The sequence below is a fragment of the Struthio camelus genome, chromosome 27 (genome assembly GCF_040807025.1).
Source record: "Struthio camelus isolate bStrCam1 chromosome 27, bStrCam1.hap1, whole genome shotgun sequence".
In the NCBI taxonomy this organism is placed as follows: Eukaryota; Metazoa; Chordata; class Aves; order Struthioniformes; family Struthionidae; genus Struthio; species Struthio camelus.
Window position 1 is genome coordinate 131,670 of NC_090968.1, and position 23,212 is coordinate 154,881.

A 23,212-nucleotide genomic window follows, 5' to 3' on the forward strand; every position below is an offset into this window, starting at 1 on the left:
AGGGGCCATCGCACTGCCGCCAACGCCAAAAGGTTCGTCACCTCTCCACCAATCCTTTGAAAAGGGTGAGGGTCAGAGCTGCCAGGGGCAGGGCAGGGCTTGTGGACTTCTGCTGCAATTTGGCTGGGCGGCAGGGCACATACTCCTGCTGGGCTCACTTGGCTGACAGGCATGCTGTGCATCTGTGGCCAGTGCCGTGTGTGTAGCAAGAGGCTGCAGGGGTCTCCAGGAGTGCTGAGAGACCTCGTTGCCTCTTCCTCGGAGTGCACTTGCAGCTGTGGTGAGCTGCACTTGGAACTATGCTGCAGGCTGGGCTGTGCAAGGAAGCAGAGGTGGTCAGTGGGGTTTTGGGAAGTGCTGAGTCCCAAGCAGCAAGGGCATGCTTTTGAAGAGGGCAAGGAGAAAGGGCAGGGTGCCCAAGAATGGCAAGGATGCCCACGTTCCCCGGGGGCAGCATGTTGGTTCCTGAGCTTTCTGGCAGCTCCCAGTTCGTAAAGGAAGAGTTGCTCTGAGAACTGTCTGAATGCATGCTCCCCCAGCCTCCTGTGCTCTGCTGATGCGGCTGGTACTGGTGCAAAGAGGGACCTCTTCCTTTCCGGAGGAAGGAGGGAGGCAGATGTCGGCAATTCCTAGGCAGTTCCTGAGCCGGGACATTTTTCAATGTCTTTCCTTCCTCTCTTGCTGAGTTAGGAGGAGACTGACCCATGACACCTCCCTGTCATGGGAGGGCACCGAGGCCTTCCTGGGTGATAGGCACCAGTGCCTGTGTTCTTTCTTCTCATCCTGAAAGCAGCCTCGTGTGGGTTTCTGTGCCAATGGCTCTTCTGCACCGCTGCCTGCACCATAGTCCGCCCTCCACACTGCCCTCCGCAGTCTTCCCAGGAAGGGCAATGATCTCGGCCTCTCTTTCTGCAGCGGAGTGCAGCATCAGCAGCTGAGGCACCTGCAACGGATGGCAGCTCCTTACCCTCAGCTCCCCCCAGCCCTCTGCAGCAGACAACACCAAGACCTGCAGCTCCAGACGCTACGTGTCCCATCTGCCTGGACACCTTGGACAACGTGGCCTACATAAAACCTTGCTTCCATAAGTTTTGCTTTAGTTGTGTGTTCCGGTGGTCGAAAACAAAGGCCGAATGCCCGCTGTGCAAGCAGGCTTTCCGATCAATTCTGCACACAGTGGTGGCAGAAGATGACTACCAGGAGCATGTCATCAGGCCCCCCGAAGATGGTTCTGTTGCCAGCCATCAGCAACGGAGAGCTCCTCACCGCCCTGCCATCCGGAGGCGCCGTCACCCTGCAGCTCACCCGCAGCAGCCTTCCCCTTCTCCTCAGATGCGACCCTCTCCGCAGAACAGCAGCAGGCTGGAGGGGACCCGGAGGCACACCAGGCAGAGGCAGAGAGAGGGAGGGCTGCTGGAGCCACGCCAGAGGCTGTCCCCACAGAGGCAGGCCAGGGCTGACAGGAGACCTCAGGGGCATGCGGCAGCGACGGAGGAGGAGATGCTGAACTTCCGCCGCTCTCTGTACCGCACAGGGATGCGCGTGCAAAGGGCTCCCGCTGGCGGCCACCCCCAGGACATCTCGGCAGACTTCTTCTGCCGCAGCCCGGCCAGCATTCAGAGACTGCTGCCCTGGCTGCAGCGGGAACTGAGAGTCCTCTTTGGAGTCCACCAGACATTGCTAACTGTCACGGAGCTCATTGTCCTGACAAACCTGAGGAGGTACGACCTGGACAGTCAGGCCTTTGCTGAGGACTTAGAGCTGCTTCTGCTGAGTCGCACCGAGCAGTTCCTCCACGAGCTCATCAGCTTTGCCCGCTGCTCGTGCAGCATGGAGACCTACGACCAGCAGGCCATGTATGGCTACCGTGCTCCCAGCCGGCACGAAGGAAGCCCCTCAGCCTCATTGAGCCTGGCAGCTGCTGCAGGGACGGCCCGGACTCCTGTGCCAGCCCAGAGCCCATCCCGAGCTAGTAGCCCTGGGCTCACGGAGCTTCCTGGCCCCTCGTACGCCATCCCCCACGAGCTTGCCGCAGCCACACAGTCTGCCCAGCAGCCGCGGCGAAGCTCTGATGATGGGGCAGCTCGAGCAGGAGGAGAAGCCTGGAGAGAGTTGCTGGCTCCTGCCGACCCCCAGGACAGTGACTCCTCGTCAGACAGTTGTGTCCTTGTAGGGTCCTGGAAGCCCTGGGCAGAGGGAAGCCCTGAATGCATTGTGCTCTCCTCAGACTCAGAGCACTCAGCCGCGGCAGAGGAAAAGGAAGCTGGGCAGAATGAGCAGCCGCTCCATGGGTCCAGCCGGAGCTGCAGCAAAGCCAGCGGGAGCTGCTTGCCCAGCTCCGCCATGCCGAAGGAAACTGGCTGGAGCTGCCGCAGCTGCTGCCCCACTGCCCCCAGGGAGGAGACAGAGCCCCGGCAGGGGCAGGTGGAGGATGTGGCTGGTTGCTCTGTGCAGGGCTGCAGCCAGATCCCCTTTGCTCCTGGCAGCGGCAGGCAATGCTCACCCGGGAGTCCCCGGCTGCCCAGAAAGAGGAGGGCAGGCAGCCCCGAGGCCTGTACCCAGCCCAGCAAGAGGCAGGCATGGCCTCAGCGTTAGGAAGGAGAGAGGAAGATGGCCAGGAAGCAGAGACGAGAGCAGCCAGAGAAGCCTGTGGCAATGGCGGCTAGGTAAGAAGACCGAAAGAAGTGGAAAACGGGCTGGACTGCTGCCCTCCAAGGGTTGTCTTCAGCGGTACAAGGTATAGCAGTCAGCTGACTGTGAGTAGTGGCCTCCTTGGGAGAAGGTAGCAATGCTAGGGCAAAGACTGGTTCAGGTGTTCTTAATGAGGCGATGGAGGGCTCTCGGGGCAAGCTTGGAGTAGGAGTTGGACTAGACGCTGGCAGATGCAGGGCCCACACGGATGAGGAAGTCTGTCAGTCCCCCCAGCAGTTATTCTAGGAGATGGCTGTCTGAAAGCACCTTTGGCAGGACACTGCGGGGCCAGGTTTGTATAAAGACCAGTGCAATCCAGCTGGTTGCCGTGACAAATGCTGAGGAGAGTGAAGGGGTCCCTCGTGACTCACTTGCCTTCTGTCACCCTCTGCTCTCCCTTGGCAGGCAAGGAAGTGGTGGGTTTTCCGCACAGACCTGAGGTGCACCGAGCCCCTCTCCTTGTGTGTGTGTGGGCCTCCCACCAAAATGCCTGAGCTCCCCTGCAGCTGTTCCCCAAATGGCCCTGTCTGGGCTGGAGAACGGGGAGGCATAAAACTCCCCAGCATACACTTCTGGGGAGGAACCCTCTCAGCTTCCCCTCTGCTGGAAAAGTGGCTTGCCTCCGTGTTTCTGCTCCTTTCGCTCTCACCCCACCTGCTCTAGGGGCTTTTAATCTCCTTGCGTGCCTTACTTCTTCCCCTTTGCGTTGCTGGCGTGCAGTGCTAACCACGGTGTTGGAGCGGGTGCCACCTTCCAGGTAAGAAGCTGGCCCTGGGGTTTTTCACCAGTGCTGCTGCTGGCTAAGGAGCTCGTCACCTGAACGCACTTAAGGCACCTGGGATGTGAGCTGCTGGAGAGCTGCCAGAGCTCAGGATGCAAGAAGACTGGCTTGAATTGTCTAGCTCTCCTCAGCTTGGAGGCAGAGCTAGCCCTGCCAGGACATGGCTTCCAGGCTGACAACCCTGCTTTGAAGCTTCTTTGAAGCAGGAGCAAAATCATTTCTGGGAGGTGTGTCACATTCCGCATGTCCGATGGCTGCTGAGGACCGGGCTGCAGCAGTGGTGAGCGTAGCTGTGGCTGTGGGGGTTGGCAGGGCTGAGCAATGCAGCCTCTGGCCTCTCTCCCCAGGCCCCCTGCAATGAGGTGAGGAACTGCTCACTGAGGTGAGCCCATCTCCACGCTTGTGCCTCAGGGGGCATGTTATTCCCAGCTCACAGAGGCCTTCAGCTTTCCCAGATGTTAACTTAGGAGTTAACATCTCTGCCTGAAAGCAAACCCTGGGACTGCAACCTTGGCTAGGTTTTGGTAGGAACAACGGGAACTCCCAGCTCGATACAAAGGGAGGCACTCCCAGCGCAGCACCCTAAGCCCAGGCTGACGGAGGCAGGCTCTCTTGTGCTCCTGCTTTCTGAGCCAGGGACTCTGGGGTCCTTGGCTGCACAAAGGCACAGCTCCAGCTGAAGTGGTGCCGGTTAGACTCGCCAACCCAGCAGCCACTGTGTGCTCCGGCTTCCCTAAAACACAGGCGGCATCTCCCCTTCCTCCTCTCGCAGCTCTTCCAGAGAACACTTGTGCGCAACTAGCTTTCAGGACTGGTCTCTGATGTCCTATGGCTCCCTGTCAGCGTGAGTCAGAGAGGATTTGGGGCAAACTCCCGTCCTCAGGCTTTTCCCTTAGCCAGCACCAGGCAACACCATGCCGAGATGAGATTTCCCTCACTTGTCTATCGAGATATATTTCTCTGGAGTCACGAGAGTGATAACAGGAGTGCAGTGAGAAATTAAATAATAACACAAGCTTGTTCTTCCAGGAAAAAAGTATTGCCTACTCACCCGCAGGATTCCGCAGAGGCGCCAAAACCTCGTCCAGCTGAGATGCTGGGGAAGCTTCACCTACAGGCACACCTGCAATCAGAGAGGAGATTTGCTTCCCTTCTATACCATGACATACGTCTTTTGAGCCAGCATCGGGATTACAGAGGGGGAAAAGAAACGCTTAAAAAGAGACAAAGCTTGTCCTTGCCAGCAAAAAAAGTCTGACTCCTTACCAGTGGCGTCCTGCAGAGGCTCCCTTACCTCTCCCAGCTGAGCAGCTGGGTACGCAGTGTCCACGGGCACATCGGTAAGCAGACACGGAGCAGCAGAACTGCGCTGGGCCGACAGTGAACACCCAGGGACTGGCTGAGGCCCAGAGGGGAGAAATGACCGTCCCCACACTTGCCTGCCTGCAGTGCGCTGGAGCTGGGAGAGAACCCAGGAGTTTGGACTCCCAGTCAGCCCTTCCCCTGCTCTACGCCAATGACCCCTGCCCTTCCGCTTCCCACACGTTCCGAGTCCCAGAGCACCTCGCCAGAGCAGGAGAGACTTCCAGTCTCTACCATTTCTCACTGCTGAGGACTTGCCTTTGCAATCTTGAGATCACGCCTAATTCAAGAAACTTTATTTTGAAGTGCCAAAATTCCTTCTGGAAACAACCACACAAAGCTCTGGAGCCCTCAGGACACATCAGCACATTAGCCCCACTGAGCTTCCTTTCTTTTGCTTGAACCAAAAGAACTAACTGCAGCGGCAGGTTATTCTTTCTTAGGCAAAGCTGCAGCACAAGCACCTCACCCGTGTTTCTCCCAGTGCCTTATAGGCAGCAGAGGGATGCTGAAGCAGGAGAATAAGGAGCTGGAGAATAAGTTCCATGTTTGCAGAGTGCTCTCCAGTGGCTCTCCCTCTCCCTGCCACGGGGCTCCTCAGCCCTTCTCTTCACCAGGGAAGCTCAGCTCAGGGGCTGTGTGGTGTCTCGTAAATGCTCGCCCATCTCTCACAGACTTTTCAGCACTCTTGCCGGCAACAAGGGACTCACTAGAACAGCAGAGGCGGCGCATCCACAGCAACAGCTCTACACCTCCCCCCTTCCCCACTCTTGGCACTGAATCGGGAAAGCATCCGAGTTCCTCTGCTCAACAGAGGCAAGGGCAGCCCCCCTCGCAACCTGGCCAAATGGTCCTTCCCAGAGACACGGCTGGCCGCAGGGGCACCTCCCTCCCAGGGCTCCCCTCCACCTCCACGGCACGATGGAGAACACAGCCTGCAAACGGATCCCACCGCTCCTGCCAAGGCTCTTTTGAGAATGTAGGGTAGTTACAGTGATAGGATGCTGTTAGGATAGCTAGCGTAGAGTTGGTTATCATAGTCTTAGCGTGTAGTTACTTACAGTATTCTTAGAGCAGTTGGAGTATCCTTAGGTCATTGTAATTTCTCTAAGGGTAGGAGACAGCTAGTCTGCCTGGCTATACTTAGGGCAGTTATTATAGTTATCATATAGTTACCATTAGCATTATTACTTATAGTTAGAGTTAGTTAGAGTTACTGTTCGTAGTTATCCTTAGGCCATAGTAATTCTTGCTGGAGGGTAGTTAATGTCAGAGGAGAGTATTAGGATGGTTTCAGATAGCTAGCCTGGCAGGAGGCTAGCTCCCCCACTCCCCACCAGCTGGGGCACAGCAAGCTCATGGGCTTGCACTTTAGGTGCAGTAGCTAACTCCTAAGAGAGGAACTGTCTGCACAGGCAGGACAAGAAGAAAAAAGCTTAATCCCTACGTTGCAGCCGATAGAGGAAAATCGGAGTGCTGGCTGCTTTTTGGAAGAAGGCGTCAGAAACATAATTAACACGAGAGTTCCTCAGCAGGAGGTGATCACAGTGTTACCCTCACAGGGCATGTCTCCCCACAGCTGCTGCGGCGTTGTTTCCCACACCATCTTCCTGCAGAAGGAAGACCCTTGACTCGCACCCGAAAAACATGCCACTGAAAAGGAATCCTAGGAGAAAGCAGCAGAAATACGCTTAAGCATCCCAGCTGCCAAGTCTTTCAGGTGACAAAGTTCATCTGAGGAACACCCCATACCTGCCACTTTGGGGGCAGCATGGTTTTGCCCACCCCCCTCCTGAATGGGGGCAAGACAGGACAACCCAGCAAAACCACATCGCCTTCACTAACAACAGCTTGCAAGCCCCTGAGGAAAAGCTGCCCCTCAAAACAACTCCTGTTTTAACAGGTCACAGGGTTAAACACCTTCCTCCCCTAAAGACATTACAAAGCCATTGGCTGCCGTCCCTTGCCCAAGAGGAACTGCACAGCTTCTGCTGGCAAGCAGGTATCAGAAATCCAGGCAGACAACACAGCTCTGCCCTGTGAGCTTCCAGCCCTGATCCCACCCACCAAACATGGGGGAGCTACAAACCCCCCCGGGCCCTGCCCCGGACACTTCACAGCTACAGAACTGCCCCACTTCTCTCATTTCGGCAAGGCATCTGTTACTGTTCAGGAGTTCCTCTCACCCGTGTGAAATGACACGGGTTTGTCTCTGGAGACACAATCTGCCTACTTGCCCAGAAAAAACCCACAGCCGCTTCCATTCAGTCACTGTGGAATTTCCAAATGAATGCAAAACAGAGGGAGAACTTTCCTCTCTCTCGGTTTCCCAGCCCACTTGCCCTCTCAGCTGGTACATCAAGAACAGGACGAGATGCCTGTGGGCTTTCTCTAAGAGCTTAGGCTCAGTAGTACAGATTAAGGCCTCATGAGGAGGAGGTCCAGTTCCCTTTTCCGGGCGGAACAACCCACTCCGGAACAGAGATGTCTTTGTAACGCCTCCTTTGTAGCGCCGCCTTCTGATGTCTTTGCGCCTTCCCTTCTTCCGGCAGAGAGTGGCTGCTTAAAACAAAACCAAAGCAAAAAAGCACCCCACTCATTCATCTCCCTGTTTTGGGCCAAAAGAGCTGCAGAAGGATCAAAGGACACCGAATGGCTGCGCAATAAAGCATCAGAGGATATTCACTGCAGGGGAAGTAAAGCATCTAGGGGGCCAAAACACCCAAACCTTAACTTTACATGCACAAATGACAGGCTGTGACCTAGTGGTTATTGGCCAGGGAGACCCAGCCAGTCAAGCAGAGCGCTCCATGAAAGCACGTGCTCCTTGCTTTGCCGAGGTCAAAAGGAGGAAAGCAAATGCAAGAAGAAAAGGGACAGAGAATCAGGCAAGGAACCGCATTAGGCCCTTCCACAGATTCACGGTGTGCCTGAGTGGGTGCCCCTCTGCAAGCACAAATACAGGAAAGGCCCTTGGGCTACTGCCTCTGGCAGGGGAAGCTCCCAGGCCACAGCCTGCTGGAAGAATGCTCGGAGGAAAAAAAAAGAAAACATCAGTATATAGTGCCCTCTTCTGATCCTCCTTCCTAGACAGCTGCTGTTCAACACTGCCCAAGAGAGTGCCAGTGTGAACCAACAGCTCGTTTGACCCAGTGGACCCCGCTGCTCCTGCTCTGGAAAGCTGTTGGTGTAATCGTCTTCCCCACCTCGGCATCAATGGCAAAGACATCTAAGGAAGCCAGGTTAGCTAGAGATTTGTGTTACGCCAGCTAACACATGCAGAAATGCTTGCTAACGCTGCAGAGCTGCAATAATTTGGAAGCTCTAACAGTGGGAGGTGCCAGGAGGAGAGTTACAAAGCTCTTGGAAGAACGCAATGCCCTCCGTGGACAGCACGCTTCCGCTTCAGCTGTCAGGCTGCTACTAGGAAGCCCCTCCCCGACAGTCTGCCCTCAGGTCAAAAGCCTAGCTTTACTGATTGCTCTCTAAAGGCAGTTCCTTTGTGCCAGGGGCCACCACGTACTTCACAGCAAAGCTTTGGCTCTGAATATACTGGGGAGTTGGCACAACCCAGGCATCCAAGACCCTGCAAGGAGGGCTCATGCTACGGCCTGACATAGGCTGGGAGCAGCACCATGAGGCTAAAGGGAGAGCAACCCATACGCCCCATCCTCAAGGACAAAAAGGATGAGGTCTGCTATCCTTGCAGGTTTTTAAGGAACTGCTTGTTAACACCACATAAGACCCAAGTGCTTTGGAATTAAGTAAATCCTTGCTCAGGAACCAAAACAACCAATAGGCATGGCAGGGATTGAACTGCCAAGCCGGAAGGTCCAAATACATCGGCTCACTCAAGCAGCCTTGGAAGCGGATGCAGCAGCAGCCGCACTGCTGAGGCTCTTGTGCATCCCGGTGCAATTCAGGGCATGCCCGCATCGTGACGGAGGAAGGATGAGCACTCTCACTGTCGGTTAGGTAACTGCCTTGCTCATAAGCATGTGAATTAATGAATCATCGAGTTAACAAATCAGTGAACTAGCTAATTAAGTAACTACAGAATTAATGACTTAGGCTAGTCTGCACAGAAAGGATTCACTCTTTCTTTGCTTTTGGGGTTTTTTTTTCTTTTTTACCTAATAAGCTCATAAGACTAAAGTTGGTTTCACAAAGTACGCTGTCCTGTAAATTTGAGAGATCACAACGTGACACACAGATCCGCCTTTTCCTGGGAGAGACCTACAACCAACACTCAGGGTAGCCCATGCTCATTGTGCTTTAAAGGCACCCAAGCCAGTATGGTGATAAGAGACTCTGTACCTGACCAGATCATTTCGCAGTGGGCCCCAAGCATCACCACATTGATGTCTGCACTGACAGATGGGAAAGTGTTCGGAGAAAAACCACGAGTCAGCTTTCAAGCACCATTAGATGTATGGGGCTCTCAGGTTATGAGGGACAACGCAGACAGATTCCTCATACGCACTGGCTGAGTAGGAAGCGTCAACTCGGACAAAGAGGCCTTCTGACTATCATGTGAAAGTTGACGAGGACTGGAGCACGGCATCTGCTGGGGCTTTAACTGCAAGACTCCACACTGGACCAAGTTAGTCATTTTGCAAGAAGGGATGCTGCTCCTGCCTCACAAGCAGAGCTTGTCATTTTGTACCACCCAACAGCCTTTCCTCAGATTCCAGGATCTACCCCAAAATAATTACAAAACTCATAGCTTTGCATAACAATGGCACAGACATGTGAAAAAAGTACTTGTCAACTACCACGTAAATAACAAACAGTGAAAAGAGGAAAAAAACCCAGCTCATGGGGACAATAGCAAATGTGTGCACATGACATTCTGACAAACTGCTGGCTAGAGAAGAAAATTGTTTGCCAGCAATCCAATTACACCTGACCTCCCTGCAGGGGACGATTCAGGACACCTGCAACAGTTCCATGCCTTCAGCTTTCTAGAGAAGCTCCAGAGAAGACACGAACCTGATCTAAACAAGGGAACTTGGCTTGTCCCGAAAAGGTGCAATTTGCTTACTTGCTTTGGAAACTCTGCCATCATAAACAAACAAACAAACAAACAAAATACCATGCACACCCCCCCCAAACAAACAGTTACAAAGGGATTATTTAAGAGTCTTGCCTAAAGTCTGCATTAATGTAAGACCAGGGCACCCAAAGGTGCACACAGAATTTGTCACTCACCATTACTGCAAACAGCCAGACACTACAAAGGTCAGCCCGAGGAGAAGAGGGTTAAGTAACAATACCCACTCTTGACCAGAGAGACTGTTGTTCTGTCCTTCTTTACCAAACACTTGGTGCGTTAGAAGCCGTTTGATCACACAGGGCAAGACCCATTTTCTCCTCGTGATTCAGAAGGGAACAGGGGAGTCTTGGCTTTCCTAAAGCAGCCATAGCCAGGAAACACTGATGCACAGAAGGCAGAAGCAAGGAAACGTGAACCCCTGCTTAGCTAGCTCCGTCTCCAGCAGCAATGCACACCTCGAGCAGAGGGTTTTGCTCTGTCTTTACCATTTGGGTTTAAGCAAGGGCCTGGGCGAAAGGAATTAAGGACATTTGTGTCGAGGAACATTGGAAACAAAGGGAAGAAAACGGGCCCTAACCTGTAAAGGGTTTGAAAAAGTTCTTGATGCAAAGGAGAGCAACGGGCTTGAGCTGGCTTCAACCCACGTATTCCTTCCTGGCGACTGGGGAGGCCCAGCGTTGTGACAGTGAGCCCATGATAGTAATGGGTAAAGGGGATCACATTGGTGTTGTGATGGAACTGTATAATGCAACTGCTAGAGTTTGTGAAGTGTACACTTGCATTGTGGTTTCAGACTGTTGCTGTATCGCTCTGCTAAATCAGACATCCCATGTAGCATCAAATACCTCGAAAGGAAACTGTTATGGGGATGGGAGCTCTCACAGCTCCAGGCCTTTCTGCCCCTGTCGCGCTACAACACTGGCTGAAAGCACCACTCCGTTTCCCCCGGAGGGTGGCAAACAGCTCCCGCGCCCAGCTCAGGTTTCGGGGGCCAGTTCCCTTCCAGCGACTCCCACAGGGGAGCCCAGCAGAGCGGGGCCCAGCGGCAGCAGCCTTTCCTGGCGGAGGCTCCGCTGGAGGACAACTCCCACTGCCCCGGGGCCGGCCTCACGCTGCTGGGGCGAGGGCAGGAGCCGGAGCCGCCCGCGAGGCCGCGTGTGGAGAGAGCAGAGAGCTCGGAGCTGTGACGTGCGGGTCTGCGGGGGACCGGCCTCGGGCGGCGGTGGGGAGGGCAGTGGCACCTGGCGCTGCAGGGCCCCGGGCCTGGGCTGCTGAAGAGAAGGAAGGGGAGGCCCAGGTAATGAGAAGCTCCTGTGTGTCTTCGGCCTTGCGGCTGAGGAAGTAAAAGGGGGTGATTGTGGTGGTGCTGATGAGGGGCCTGGAGGACATCCCCTGTCTGGAGATGGTCAGCAAGAGCATGCTGGTGCTGGCCAAAGTGGTGCATGAGCTGAAGGGCAAGGACCTGGGCTCCGCTTTCAGGGACACTGCCAAGTGCAAAGACCATGGCGGGGCACGGTGGCCCTCACGAGTCCACAACGTCTGCTCGATTCACACGCCGTCTCCAGGCTCGGACGCCTTTGCCTGCTCAACACCCTGGGACAAGACAACCCCGGGCCTTGGAAAGTACACCGAGTACACCAAAGGAAGGAAACCCTGAACCCCCTCCCCCCCCCAACAACCACCTCAAATCACCCCCTGCCCACAAAGGCCACCATGTGAAAAGACTCTGGGGCTCCAAGGGCCTCTCTCTGCGTGCGCACAAAGCACACTCGACCACACCAAAGTGGTCTCCGAGGATGTCTTATTCAGCGGGCACCCAGCAGGCTCCACGAGGCCGAGACCTACGGAGACGCGGGGCTGGGCGACGGCTGTCAGGAAGGCAGCAGCCCCTCACTCCACAGGCTCAGGGTCTCTCCCAGCACGTACACCAGGTGAGCATAGCTCTGCTCGGGTAGCAGCCACAGCAGCAGCCGGTAGAGGAACTCCTGGTCATACTGGGAAGCGTAGAGCACCACGGCGCCCAGCACGAAGCCGACGACCAGCTCCAGGCAGATGAAGAGCATGCAGAGTCTCCTGGGGCACAGCGCAGGCATGGGAGAGGGCGCAGGGCAGGTGCATCCCAACCCTCTCCTGCCCTGCACCCACCGCTGGGCCCCTTCAGCCAGCCCCACCGTCTGCGCCCCCACCCCCCAACACGCACTGCTCGTCGCTCCCTGGTGGAGGGTTGCAGAAGAGCCGCCAGGAGCCCAGAAAGAAGAAAGCTTGGCGCAAGGAATGCGCTGCCGGGGCGTGATTCCCAGCTGCAAAGCCCACAGCCAGTGAGCAGGACCCGCCAGGCCGCAGCCCGCTCGCTGCACAGCAGCCCACACGTGAGCCGCAGGGCATCAGGGACCCCAGGGGCAACTCACTGCAGCCACGTAGCCATGCCGCATCTCTTTGCCAGCTCCTGCCTCTCCTGCAGGCCAACACAGAGCGGGGACACTTGTGGGACCCACACGGGGCTGCATGGCGCCCCTCTCCCCAGCAAGACCCTGCCAGCTCCTGCAGGCTTTGGCGCTGCCTCTCCCCCTTACCAGCTTCGCTTCCAGCAGCTCCGGCAGCACAGACCCCTCCACCTCGGGCTCCTGCTCCATCTGCTGCTTGCTGCAGGCAACAGAGCTTGCTTGGGCGAGCGCTGACCTCCACGGCCGCTGGGGCTGCCCGTCGCAACATACTGCTGCCCCACAGCAGCCATCGGGGTCTCCTGTCCCGCCACATGCTGCACAGAGCCCCTGCATCCCCTCCCCGAGGCCGGCACTGGCGTCCTCTGGCCCTCCAGCTGCAGCACAGAGCTGCTGCATGCGCCTGTGGGGAGAGGTGTCCCCGGTGCCCACTCACTAGGCATTTTCCAGCTCCAGCTCCTCCACTTCCTCTCGAAGTGGCCTCAGTTCAGCCCGCAGCACCTGGCAGACAGAAGGGGCCCGGTCCACGTGCCTGCTGCAGCCTCCTCCAAAGCCCCCGGCCAGTGGGCGCCCACCACCCTCTGCCCTCGCCCCTTTGGCACTACCTTTGCCCGCTTCTCCTGCTCACGCAGCTGCTGCTTCAGCTGGGCCGAGCGCTGCTGCTCCTGCAACTCACAGGGCACACAATGCAATGCCACCAGTGGAGCTGGCAGCTGGGCAGCCCCCTCCGCCTCCAGCCCCAGGGCTCGGCCCCCTCGCAACTGCCCCGCCCCAGGGCCCCGGGAGGGCTGGCCACAGACAAGGCCAGCCAAAGGGGAGTCACGGCCCCTGGGGCTAGTGCCCTCCCCAGGCCCACTGCTGGCCAAGGCTGAGGGGTGCACCGATGCCAGCACTGGCACCCCACCAGCACTGGCACCCCACTGCTGCCAGCGCAGCTCTCCCTCTCCCCTGTACCTCGTCGAGCTCCTGCAGCCTCATGCGCCTCTCCTCCTTGGCTGCCTGCAAGCGCTCCTGCGGCAGAGGAGAGGAAGAGGAACACTCAGCAGGGCACGGGCTCTCTCCTGTGAGATCTGCTCCTGGCAGTGGGTCCCAGGCCCTCCGCCCTCCCGGCTGCCCTCGGCCCCCAGTTCCCACTCTGCCACTGTCCCTCGCACGCGCCTCCCCTCTGTACCCAGCTCTGCAGGCACCAGCGGGCAGCCAGAGGCCCCTGGCTCCGCTCACCTCCAGCTGGGGCAGCAGCTCCTCCATCACCTGCAGCTCCTGCTGGCTGCTGCAGCACCGCTGCCTGAGGGCACAGTTCTCCCGCGCCAGCTCCTGGGCAGCAGCCTGCAGCTCCTGCTTCTCCTCCTGCTGCATGGGGAAGGGGGCAGAGCAGGGCTTCAGAGCCAAGCAGAGGGGGCACAGAGCAGGCCTTCAGCGGGGGCACCACCAGCCCCGCGCACCAAGGCCACTCCATGCCTACCAGGCACCGCAGCAGCTCCTTGCAATGGCCCCTCTCCTCCTTGCTTTCATTCAGCTGCTCCAGCAGCCTGCTGTGCTCGGCCAGCAGCCCTTCCAGCTCCTCTGCCCCTCTCCTGCGCCTCTGCTGCCTGCAGCAACGGGGTGCCATCACACCACACGCACCGGCACAGGCCCTCCCACCTGCCTGCCCTTCCTCCGCCAACCTCCGCACACCTCCCCAGCCTCCTGCATTCCCGCGCCCAGCCACGTCGCGATCACCCCACCTGGCCACCTGCTTGGTCAGGCGGGCGTTTGTGCCCTGCAGCGCCTCATAGTCCTTCTCCAGCGCCTCCAGGAGATTCAGCAGCTCCTGCTTCTGCGCCTGTACCCGCTGCAGGGCCAGCTTCACATCCGCCACCTCCATGGCTTGGGCTGTGCGCTGGGAGGCAGCACGGTGTGAGGGGGCTACAGCCCGTGTGCTCGGGCACACAGGGACGCTCACGTGGTCACTACCCTTCCCGGCATATACACACATAAACACTCGTGCACACTTACAGACCCATATTGCGTGTGCTCCAAACGATGTCCTCGTGCACAGCTGGAAGCAGCCACCCTGCTCCCCCACAGTCCACGTGTGCCAGGCACACATGTACAGCCCTGGCCCACGGGCAGGCACACTCGGGCTGTGGCGCTGGCAGTTCCCCGAGTCCCACCGCCCCCACCGCCCGGCCCGACCCGGTCCAGCCCGTGCTGGACGTCCCCCACGCAGCTCACCTCCACTCTGCAAGCACGCCCCGTGGGAGCCCAGCCGCCTCTGCCAGGCAGGGCACGAGGAGGCACAGGCAGCGGTGCCTCTGGCGAGCGGTACCAAGGTCTGCTGCCAGCCCCAGAGCACGAGCCCAGCACCAGCCCCAAAAGCCTTGCTCGACCCCCCGCGCCTCACACCCGAGCTTGGCACGAGTCTGACCACCAGGCAGCTGGGCGAGACTCTGCAGCCGCCCGAGGCAATGCAGCAGCGCTGCGCTGTCACAAGAGGTTGGGGCCGTCACAAAGGGCCGTCACAAAGGGCCCCCGAGAGCGCTGGCCAGGGGTGGCCAGTGCCCCCCGGCAGGCACCCGCCTCTTGTGCTCCCCCAGCCTCCTCCCCGGGCACGGAGGCCTAAAGCCCAGGGCTGGAGATGGGAGGAGAAAGCCCTGGGGAAGCCCTTCATCCCCACAGCCTCTGCTGCAAGATGCCAGCTGGCCTGGCCCAAAAGGGCTCTGCGCTAGAGCCCAACCACTGGGGACCCTGTGGCAGCAGGGGCAGACAGGCAGACGCCTTTCCCAATGCATGGCAGACTCATTTCCCGCCATGGGGATGGTGGCCTTGCTTGGCCCACAGCTCCCAAGCCGTTCCTCTGAAACAGAGGCCAGCCTCCAGTCCCCTTTGCACGGAGAGCAAGCCAGCTTTCTGTGCAACAGTTGTGGCCAGTCACTCCCTGTGTCCTCTGAGCCGGCCTGCCTTGTTGGGGTCTAGCGGTCAGTGGCACAGGGCGCCGGCAGGAGCCAGCAGGGCAGCAGGGACAGGCGTCGCACCTGGAGCCCACACGTTGCCCAGAGCACAGCCCGGTAGGGGCATGCTTAGACTCATGTCATGGCTCTTCACTAATGGGCGGGTATCAGATCTACTGGCAGAATGATGAACACTAACAGAAGCGCAGATCTACTAGCAGAATTGCTAACAAGGCCATCTCAAGTACAAGGAGATCCCATAGGGGCCCCTGCACTGTGTGCTTCCCAGGGAGATAGCTTGGAGTGGGCCATAGCTGATGCATCGCATGGCGGGTATGCTGCCTCTCTCTCACATCTTGCATGTAGATCAGAGACACTGCAGGTTCAGTTCTCGGACGTGCTCCCCAACCAACAGCATACCGAGAAAGAGCACGCCAACACCCACTCCCCCTATCAGCTAGCTGAGAGAGAGGAGCTTCCCGCTGATGCCAGCTACCCACAGCTATTGTCTCGCGGGAAGCTCAGGGGCTGTGCTCCAGCGGGCAGACCCCTCACGCGCTATAATCACCCTTTTCGCAGTGTTGTCCTGGAGCGATCAGTCCAGCCTTGCTGATCCGCTGCGCTTTGGGCCTGGGAATCTGCGGGGGACAGATCACTAAGCCTCAGGGAGACAAGCTGTGCCTGTGCTGTTTGGCAGCCACCCTTAGTTTTCATGCTTAACGCCCGAGCTCTCCTTCCTCCTAGCCGTAAGCTTATTGAAGCCAGCCTGGACACCAGTTTGTCCACAGCACAGGCTCAGGTGACAGGTATTTTTTTGCAGTAAGCGGTCATTCCTGCGAGAGCCTACTGTGACTGACCAACAACGCCTACAATGGGAGAAGGCTCAGAGGGCAAGGTGCCCCATGAATCTCAAGGACAGTGTAGGATGCAGCTCACTAACCGCAGCTGTTGCACACAGACCTGACCAGCGTTGTGACGCTGAGCGTGTCTGAGACTGGAAATGGCAACCACATTGGTATTGTGATTGGTATTGTGCTTGAACTGTCTAGCTAGATGTTGTTCACACTTGTACTGTGATACACTTGAATTGTGCTCTCAGGGCATTGCTGAATCATTGTGCTAAATCAACACCCCCTGTAACATCAGATTCCCTCAAAAGAAACTTTTGAGGCCTGTGAGGGTGACGGAGCACTGGCAGAGGTTGCCCGGAGAGCTTGTGGAGTCTCCTTCGCTGGAGATTTTCAAAACCGGCCTGGACGCGGTCCTGGGCAACATGCTCTAGAGGACCCGGCTTGAGCAGGGGGGTTGGACTAGATGATCTCCAGAGGTCCCTTCCAGGCTTGGCCATTGCGTGCTTCTGTGTGATTCTGTGAACCTGACAGCCACTGCAGGCACGGCTGACACTGATTATCACACGGCCAGCTGATGCTCTGGCAGGGTTTGGGTCTCATAGTTGCTCTATCAGAGCAAGCAGGCGCTTGCACGCGTCTTGGCCCACCGCTGTCCCTTCAGAAGTTCAAAGGTGTTGGTGTGTGCCGGGCGGATTCCCCTCCTCCCTCCCTCCCTCCCTCCACCTCCACTGATTACAGTGGGAGCTTAGACAAGGAGCTGGCATGCAGACAGCCATTTTGTGCTCACCAAAACTGGGGACAGGGGAATCCCTCCTCCTGAGAGTGTGTGGAGTGCACGGGATGGAACGGAATCCCGCTTCATGCCAGGGCCTTCTCAATGTATTGTTTACCTCCTCTAAATCAGTCCCTGAAGCATGAGGAAAGTAACTCCCTTCTTGGCCCTGTCTAGGAGTCCTGTCTTCTCATGAGATGGGAATAGGGCCTTCTAGCGGGACATTTCCGGCTGTAAGGGTGAGAGCAGCAAAGCAACAACCGTGTGCTTGCAAGGAGGAATAAGCGAGCGAGAAGTCTGTTTCTCTGTGTGTCAGCTAAGGGCAGGCTGGTGTGTCCTGGGGGCAGCAGGAGCTGCCTGAGGAGCCGCAGGGCAGGGACTCTGGCGCTGTCCTGGAGGGAGGCGCTGGCACGAGGGAGCTGCAGGCCGTCTGGGGGCAGGGAATCTCCTTGACACAAGAACAAGGGGCACAGAGTGTCACTGTCCTCTGCTTCCTTGTGTCCCTGGGGCCAGGGACAGTTTGGAAGCTGACGAGGCAGCTGACACCCTGCCCCTACCCACCCCTTCCCCCGTGCTGCTGTGCTTTCAAGGGGGCTTGGGCTGTGGTGTGAGTGCTACTGTGCCGCAGAAACACGGGCCTCGACCCCTCGCTGCAGCCCCCACTGCCCTCCTGCCCCTGCCCTGCCGCCCTGCCGTCCTCCCCACGCTGCCCTGCCTCCTGACTCCTCTCCCCACACCGCAGGGCCCGGCAGTGCAGCAGGCGCAGGCACAGCCCCGCAGCTGCTGCCTGGTCCCCGGCCCTCCCCGCCTCCCTCCACACCAGGGCTCCAGCCCCAGCCAGGCAGCAGGTCCGGCCTCTCCCCCCAGCTCCTGGCCTGGCTCCTCCCGCACTCCCACCCCCTGGCAGGGAGCTGGAGCTGCCCTGGTCCCGGGCAACTGGCCAGCACCAGGGCTGGCATAGGGCCCGGGTGGACAGGCAGTGCGGGGGGGCAGTGGGGCAGGGCGAGCAGCCTCCCTCAGGGCCCCACGGCTGGGCCAGGAGGGATGAGGCCATGCGGCCAGCTGGGCTCCAGCTGCTGCTTTGATGTCAGCTCCATGGAGGGACCGTTGGGGTTTGCTCCCTTTGCAGGGGAATGGCTGGAGGCGGAGACCTTGCCGGGGCCTGGCCCAGACCGGGGCAGTGCGCTACTGATCAAATTGAAGGACGCAGCCCCCTTTTCCTCCACCAAAATGATCCACAGACTATTAGGGCACGTGCGTTTAATCCACAGTACTCCTTATGGGACCGAAGGCAAAAGAAATGTGCTGTCCGTTCTTCTAGGTGAAAAAACGACGTTGGTTTGTGTCGCCATCTTTGCCCTTCTAGCTTCCAGGACTGTTAAAACAGCAGTGAATTTTGTGGTGGGAACAAAATTGAGAAAGGGTTTGTTGAAACGGCTTAAGAGAAAACCTGAAACAATTTCTGATTTTGTTACCTATAGGCCACAAAGATTATGTTACTCTTTTGCTATTCCCGAGGGGAAGGCATTTACAGCCACAGCTGAAAAGTGAGCTTAGGTTGTCCCAGTTGGGTCAGTCATTTTTCTCAACTGCTATTGTTTCTCTGTCTCTACTGCTGGGAGGCAACTCTCTGGACCGACTGAACTCAGTTATGCCTCTAGGATCTTTGGCTTGAGCCGGCATGAGGTGCTGCCATGCTGTGGTGGCAGAAAGAAATGCTAGAGAGGCTGTGGAGTCTCCCTCACTGGAGGTATTCAAAACCCAACAGGGCCCGGCCCTGAGCAACCTGCTCTAGCTGACCCTGACCATCTCCAGAGGTCCCTTCCACCCTCCGCCATTCCGTGGTTCCGTGACCCTGCAGTTGTTGATATTCAACTCTCAGAACAAGCCTGAGTTCTACCGGACGGAGGTGACGCCGCACTGCAAGCTCAAAAGCTTCCTGGTCTTGGGAGGTGCACAGACAGTGTATTCAGAGTGAGCAAGCAGGTAGATCTTCCTTTAAAAAGCAGAACCACTCAGAATTCACTGAGCTCAAGGGGAGGTCCTTGCCACCTCCCTCTGGTCTGCAGGAAACACATCTGGCTGCCCTTAGACAGTTCTCGGCCGTCCTGGATATCCCACCTCAGCTATTCATGCCTCAGCTAGGCATTACCTCCCCCCACTCCCCAGGAGCCCTCTCCTCCAGGCTTCTCCTCCTTCTTCCTAAGTGCTGGCTAATTCCACAGATTCATGCCTTGCTTCTGCCTCCCTTTATGGTACCTACGATGACTTCTCTGAAGTTCTGGGGCCGCCTTTATACAGCCGCAGTTACCAAGCCACGTGCAGGATTTTCCCCTAACTGCAGCCTGTTCCCTTTACAGCCACATACAGTCGTGTGCTCTACAGGCCCTCAAGCTGACAGCGCGCCAGAGAGAGCGCACCTGAACCCTTGGAGGAGGTGAGGCACGTTTGGCTCCCCCACCCGCACGGCCCCCAGCAGAGGAGCCCATGGAGGTAGGTGCCACCCACCCTCGCCCCTCACCCCACGAGCGGCAACACAGGCAGAGGGAAGGGGCTTGCTCTTCTTGCGCTGAGAGGGGCCATCGCACTGCCGCCAACGCCAAAAGGTTCGTCACCTCTCCACCAATCCTTTGAAAAGGGTGAGGGTCAGAGCTGCCAGGGGCAGGGCAGGGCTTGTGGACTTCTGCTGCAATTTGGCTGGGCGGCAGGGCACATACTCCTGCTGGGCTCACTTGGCTGACAGGCATGCTGTGCATCTGTGGCCAGTGCCGTGTGTGTAGCAAGAGGCTGCAGGGGTCTCCAGGAGTGCTGAGAGACCTCGTTGCCTCTTCCTCGGAGTGCACTTGCAGCTGTGGTGAGCTGCACTTGGAACTATGCTGCAGGCTGGGCTGTGCAAGGAAGCAGAGGTGGTCAGTGGGGTTTTGGGAAGTGCTGAGTCCCAAGCAGCAAGGGCATGCTTTTGAAGAGGGCAAGGAGAAAGGGCAGGGTGCCCAAGAATGGCAAGGATGCCCACGTTCCCCGGGGGCAGCATGTTGGTTCCTGAGCTTTCTGGCAGCTCCCAGTTCGTAAAGGAAGAGTTGCTCTGAGAACTGTCTGAATGCATGCTCCCCCAGCCTCCTGTGCTCTGCTGATGCGGCTGGTACTGGTGCAAAGAGGGACCTCTTCCTTTCCGGAGGAAGGAGGGAGGCAGATGTCGGCAATTCCTAGGCAGTTCCTGAGCCGGGACATTTTTCAATGTCTTTCCTTCCTCTCTTGCTGAGTTAGGAGGAGACTGACCCATGACACCTCCCTGTCATGGGAGGGCACCGAGGCCTTCCTGGGTGATAGGCACCAGTGCCTGTGTTCTTTCTTCTCATCCTGAAAGCAGCCTCGTGTGGGTTTCTGTGCCAATGGCTCTTCTGCACCGCTGCCTGCACCATAGTCCGCCCTCCACACTGCCCTCCGCAGTCTTCCCAGGAAGGGCAATGATCTCGGCCTCTCTTTCTGCAGCGGAGTGCAGCATCAGCAGCTGAGGCACCTGCAACGGATGGCAGCTCCTTACCCTCAGCTCCCCCCAGCCCTCTGCAGCAGACAACACCAAGACCTGCAGCTCCAGACGCTACGTGTCCCATCTGCCTGGACACCTTGGACAACGTGGCCTACATAAAACCTTGCTTCCATAAGTTTTGCTTTAGTTGTGTGTTCCGGTGGTCGAAAACAAAGGCCGAATGCCCGCTGTGCAAGCAGGCTTTCCGATCAATTCTGCACACAGTGGTGGCAGAAGATGACTACCAGGAGCATGTCATCAGGCCCCCCGAAGATGGTTCTGTTGCCAGCCATCAGCAACGGAGAGCTCCTCACCGCCCTGCCATCCGGAGGCGCCGTCACCCTGCAGCTCACCCGCAGCAGCCTTCCCCTTCTCCTCAGATGCGACCCTCTCCGCAGAACAGCAGCAGGCTGGAGGGGACCCGGAGGCACACCAGGCAGAGGCAGAGAGAGGGAGGGCTGCTGGAGCCACGCCAGAGGCTGTCCCCACAGAGGCAGGCCAGGGCTGACAGGAGACCTCAGGGGCATGCGGCAGCGACGGAGGAGGAGATGCTGAACTTCCGCCGCTCTCTGTACCGCACAGGGATGCGCGTGCAAAGGGCTCCCGATGGCGGCCACCCCCAGGACATCTCGGCAGACTTCTTCTGCCACAGCCCGGCCAGCATTCAGAGACTGCTGCCCTGGCTGCAGCGGGAACTGAGAGTCCTCTTTGGAGTCCACCAGACATTGCTAACTGTCACGGAGCTCATTGTCCTGACAAACCTGAGGAGGTACGACCTGGACAGTCAGGCCTTTGCTGAGGACTTAGAGCTGCTTCTGCTGAGTCGCACCGAGCAGTTCCTCCACGAGCTCATCAGCTTTGCCCGCTGCTCGTGCAGCATGGAGACCTACGACCAGCAGGCCATGTATGGCTACCGTGCTCCCAGCCGGCACGAAGGAAGCCCCTCAGCCTCATTGAGCCTGGCAGCTGCTGCAGGGACGGCCCGGACTCCTGTGCCAGCCCAGAGCCCATCCCGAGCTAGTAGCCCTGGGCTCACGGAGCTTCCTGGCCCCTCGTACGCCATCCCCCACGAGCTTGCCGCAGCCACACAGTCTGCCCAGCAGCCGCGGCGAAGCTCTGATGATGGGGCAGCTCGAGCAGGAGGAGAAGCCTGGAGAGAGTTGCTGGCTCCTGCCGACCCCCAGGACAGTGACTCCTCGTCAGACAGTTGTGTCCTTGTAGGGTCCTGGAAGCCCTGGGCAGAGGGAAGCCCTGAATGCATTGTGCTCTCCTCAGACTCAGAGCACTCAGCCGCGGCAGAGGAAAAGGAAGCTGGGCAGAATGAGCAGCCGCTCCATGGGTCCAGCCGGAGCTGCAGCAAAGCCAGCGGGAGCTGCTTGCCCAGCTCCGCCATGCCGAAGGAAACTGGCTGGAGCTGCCGCAGCTGCTGCCCCACTGCCCCCAGGGAGGAGACAGAGCCCCGGCAGGGGCAGGTGGAGGATGTGGCTGGTTGCTCTGTGCAGGGCTGCAGCCAGATCCCCTTTGCTCCTGGCAGCGGCAGGCAATGCTCACCCGGGAGTCCCCGGCTGCCCAGAAAGAGGAGGGCAGGCAGCCCCGAGGCCTGTACCCAGCCCAGCAAGAGGCAGGCATGGCCTCAGCGTTAGGAAGGAGAGAGGAAGATGGCCAGGGAGCAGAGACGAGAGCAGCCAGAGAAGCCTGTGGCAATGGCGGCTAGGTAAGAAGACCGAAAGAAGTGGAAAACGGGCTGGACTGCTGCCCTCCAAGGGTTGTCTTCAGCGGTACAAGGTCTGGCAGTCAGCTGACTGTGAGTAGTGGCCTCCTTGGGAGAAGGTAGCAATGCTAGGGCAAAGACTGGTTCAGGTGTTCTTAATGAGGCGATGGAGGGCTCTCGGGGCAAGCTTGGAGTAGGAGTTGGACTAGACGCTGGCAGATGCAGGGCCCACACGGATGAGGAAGTCTGTCAGTCCCCCCAGCAGTTATTCTAGGAGATGGCTGTCTGAAAGCACCTTTGGCAGGACACTGCGGGGCCAGGTTTGTATAAAGACCAGTGCAATCCAGCTGGTTGCCGTGACAAATGCTGAGGAGAGTGAAGGGGTCCCTCGTGACTCACTTGCCTTCTGTCACCCTCTGCTCTCCCTTGGCAGGCAAGGAAGTGGTGGGTTTTCCGCACAGACCTGAGGTGCACCGAGCCCCTCTCCTTGTGTGTGTGTGGGCCTCCCACCAAAATGCCTGAGCTCCCCTGCAGCTGTTCCCCAAATGGCCCTGTCTGGGCTGGAGAACGGGGAGGCATAAAACTCCCCAGCATACACTTCTGGGGAGGAACCCTCTCAGCTTCCCCTCTGCTGGAAAAATGGCTTGCCTCCGTGTTTCTGCTCCTTTCGCTCTCACCCCACCTGCTCTAGGGGCTTTTAATCTCCTTGCGTGCCTTACTTCTTCCCCTTTGCGTTGTTGGCGTGCAGTGCTAACCACGGTGTTGGAGCGGGTGCCACCTTCCAGGTAAGAAGCTGGCCCTGGGGTTTTTCACCAGTGCTGCTGCTGGCTAAGGAGCTCGTCACCTGAACGCACTTAAGGCACCTGGGATGTGAGCTGCTGGAGAGCTGCCAGAGCTCAGGATGCAAGAAGACTGGCTTGAATTGTCTAGCTCTCCTCAGCTTGGAGGCAGAGCTAGCCCTGCCAGGACATGGCTTCCAGGCTGACAACCCTGCTTTGAAGCTTCTTTGAAGCAGGAGCAAAATCATTTCTGGGAGGTGTGTCACATTCCGCATGTCCGATGGCTGCTGAGGACCGGGCTGCAGCAGTGGT

General features: G+C 58.1%; 2 protein-coding genes across 2 annotated transcripts; both read left to right on the forward strand.

The window, feature by feature from the left end:
* Positions 1-1,017: 1,017 nt before the first annotated feature.
* Positions 1,018-17,080, forward strand: LOC138062410 (E3 ubiquitin-protein ligase Topors-like; the record flags this gene model as incomplete). Its single annotated transcript, XM_068920491.1, has 2 exons — positions 1,018-2,042; positions 17,062-17,080. Coding segments are annotated over 2 exons (1,044 nt in total), but the record flags the coding sequence as incomplete, so codon positions are not given.
* A 3,395-nt stretch (positions 17,081-20,475) lies between these two features.
* Positions 20,476-22,969, forward strand: LOC138062411 (E3 ubiquitin-protein ligase Topors-like; the record flags this gene model as incomplete). Its single annotated transcript, XM_068920492.1, has 2 exons — positions 20,476-21,500; positions 22,870-22,969. Coding segments are annotated over 2 exons (1,125 nt in total), but the record flags the coding sequence as incomplete, so codon positions are not given.
* Positions 22,970-23,212: the final 243 nt, after the last annotated feature.